The 2,706-nt window shown below is 30.3% G+C and overlaps 1 protein-coding gene across 1 annotated transcript; it reads left to right on the forward strand.

Moving 5' to 3' along the window:
- The first annotated feature begins 647 nt into the window (after positions 1 to 647).
- Positions 648 to 1,651, forward strand: LOC112101165 (glycine-rich protein-like). The gene is made up of 2 exons (XM_024191688.1): positions 648 to 826; positions 1,180 to 1,651. Exons 1-2 carry the CDS (start codon positions 712 to 714, stop codon positions 1,446 to 1,448), a joined length of 384 nt encoding a protein of 127 aa, XP_024047456.1. The 5' UTR covers positions 648 to 711; the 3' UTR covers positions 1,449 to 1,651.
- Positions 1,652 to 2,706: the final 1,055 nt, after the last annotated feature.

Genomic DNA, 2,706 nt, shown 5'->3' on the forward strand with positions numbered 1-2,706 from the left:
CTTGGATTGAATCTTGCCTCTTAAAATCATCGCATTGTAAAGACGACATTTTCCGTACTACTAGTGTCCAATAACAAGTGGTGACTATGGGTCCAACACTGATGAAAGAGTTACAGAGACATTGTGCCATGTTTTAAAACGAACAACTACTAGTTATTAATACGCGCGTAAATCAATTGGTAAAAGATTATTTTAATTTAATTAAAATTTTTTATTTAAATCTTGAAAATGTAATTATATTAAATACTTACGTGATTTTTAAAAAAATAAAAATAAAAAACTATTAGTTAAAAGTGTCGTAAAAGTGTATGTAACAAATTTATACTCAAAAATTAATTTAAAAATTAATAATTTTTTAATTTAATAATTATTTTCGATTAATATGAAATGTTTTTCCTAATAAACACTTGGCCACTTCTGGACCAAGTATTAGTATGAATCCATTGGCCGACATAATTAATGGACCTCGTTCTTTTACTTGAGAGTAGGTGAAAACATTAGATTTTCCAGTACTGACAAATTCAATTAAAAAGATTGAATAATTTCTACAAGTAGATCTTCAACAGCCAACTAACTGTGGGTCATGACTCATAAATTCATCATACTCTTCCTGATGAGCCCTCCCACTATAAATAGAGAACATGAGAATGCAAATTTCATCATCCTTCTCCAATCCTTCATTGATAGTTTTCTCAAGCAAGAAAAAGAAAAATGGGTTCCAAATTGTTCCTTCTTTTAGGCCTTTTAATGGCCATTGCTCTTCTTATCTCTTCCGAGGTAGCAGCCAGAGACCTGGCCGAGACTTCCATTGATCACAACGAAAAGGGTGAGCTTATATAACAAACGGTTGTCTAGTTTATAAAAACATATTTTAAAATACAAATTTGAAATTTTATAATAATTTAATGAAGTATTCTAACTAAATAGCACTATTTAGTCTCAAATCTGCACTTTGATAACACTGAGTTAATTGTAATTAACTATTATGTTTCATTCATGGATTTTTTTTTTGCACATTATATTAAAATATCTAATCATAATAAGCCATAGGGATATTAGATAAACAACATATTTAACGTGTGTTTATTATTCTTCAAAATAAATAATATCAAGATAAATAAATATTAACATTAATCATTACTAATATTATTATGTAACACGTTGTAAATACACATGCAGCTGATAAGGCCACAGAGACACATGAAATTGAGGACGGCCGTGGAGGTTATAACCGCGGTGGCCGTGGAGGTTATAACGGCGGTGGCCGTGGTGGCTATGGAGGTGGTGGGGGCTATGGCGGTGGTGGGGGCTATGGCGGTGGTGGGGGCCATGGCGGTGGCCACTGCCGCTACGGTTGCTGTGGACATGGTTATCATGGAGGCTGCAGGTGCTGCACTTACGCTGGTGAGGCTGTTGATACGGAGCCTGAAACCGAGCCTCAAAACTGAAGCTCCATAATAAATTTGTATCTGTATCTCAATAAATAAATAATCTTGCTTACATTTATGCGATGTAAGCTTCATTCTGTTTTTCCTTTTTTCTTTGTTTTGTAAGTGCAATGTAAGCTGCTTGTTCACAAAAAAAATACTTCTTTTATATAAAAGAAGTATTTATGAATAAATGAGTACATTTTTAGAGCTTTAATTCATCATTTTAAAAAGTTACAATGGCTTTGTCTATCATTAATTATTGGATCTGAAAATGATAACTAAATTTGTCTATTTATGCGGCAATTAGGCACTGGTTTGCTTGATAGGAATGGAAACTAAAGCTTTGCTTAGACTCTTAAGATATTCGACAAAAGTTTATCCATGCCTGGAAATGGAAGCCCTTGTCAATGATTGGATTGAAATGATACGGCCTAGATACACTTTCTTTTTCTTTTTCTTTTTCTTTTCCCAACAGCTTAGGCAAAGCTTAATAAGCGAAAATAAAGTTGCTTAATTGACAGACCAACAATGCTACTTTGATTAATTATTTTTTTTAAAAGATAGGTTTCAAAACTTTGGCAAAATATATCAAAAAATTAAAATTTACTTATTAAACTATCATCGTCATCTTATACAAATCAGATGTGAGAACCGCATCACAAGAGATAAAAATTTTAAAAATATTACTTGCAAAATACTCCTACTAAAATTTAGTCTAATTGAAGTATTATGGAACTGACTGTGCCCTCCGTTTGTATGCTATTTATGAATAGAAATTGGAATGATTCGGAATCAAAATGGATAACAACCGAAGGAATGGAAATTAGAATAAATTATTTACTTGAGTTATTAAAATTACAATTGGCATGAGTTATATTTTCGTTGATATATTTATTTTGTCTTGTGATAAAAATAGATTATAAAATTATTAAAATGTCATTAGTTACAATTATGCATTTATTCACTAAGAAAATAAAGAGTAAATATTTTTTTTATAAATATTATTACCATTATCATTATTAAGTAATAATAATAATAATAATAATAATAATAATATTATTATTATTATTATTATTATTATTATTATTTAATGACAATTATTACTATTCTCTTTAATAATTGTCATTATATTATTATCGAAAGAGAGGTGCCACTTCATTATTGATTTGGGAGCTCCAATCAGTCAACTTGACACAAACAACAATGGTATCAATGTTGGGTAATTTTCCATTTCTTCCGCTAAAGTTTGTTGTATCTTCCTTTTGAGAGATTGTAT

The sequence above is a fragment of the Citrus clementina genome, unplaced genomic scaffold (assembly GCF_000493195.1).
Source record: "Citrus clementina cultivar Clemenules unplaced genomic scaffold, Citrus_clementina_v1.0 scaffold_2, whole genome shotgun sequence".
In the NCBI taxonomy this organism is placed as follows: Eukaryota; Viridiplantae; Streptophyta; class Magnoliopsida; order Sapindales; family Rutaceae; genus Citrus; species Citrus x clementina.

Coding starts and splice junctions, on each gene's coding strand:
- LOC112101165 (XM_024191688.1), top strand. CDS start 712: ATGGGTTCCAAATTGTTCCTTCTTTTAGGCCTTTTAATGGCCATTGCT. Junction 827..1,179: donor CATTGATCACAACGAAAAGG/GTGAGCTTATAT, acceptor ATACACATGCAG/CTGATAAGGCCACAGAGACA.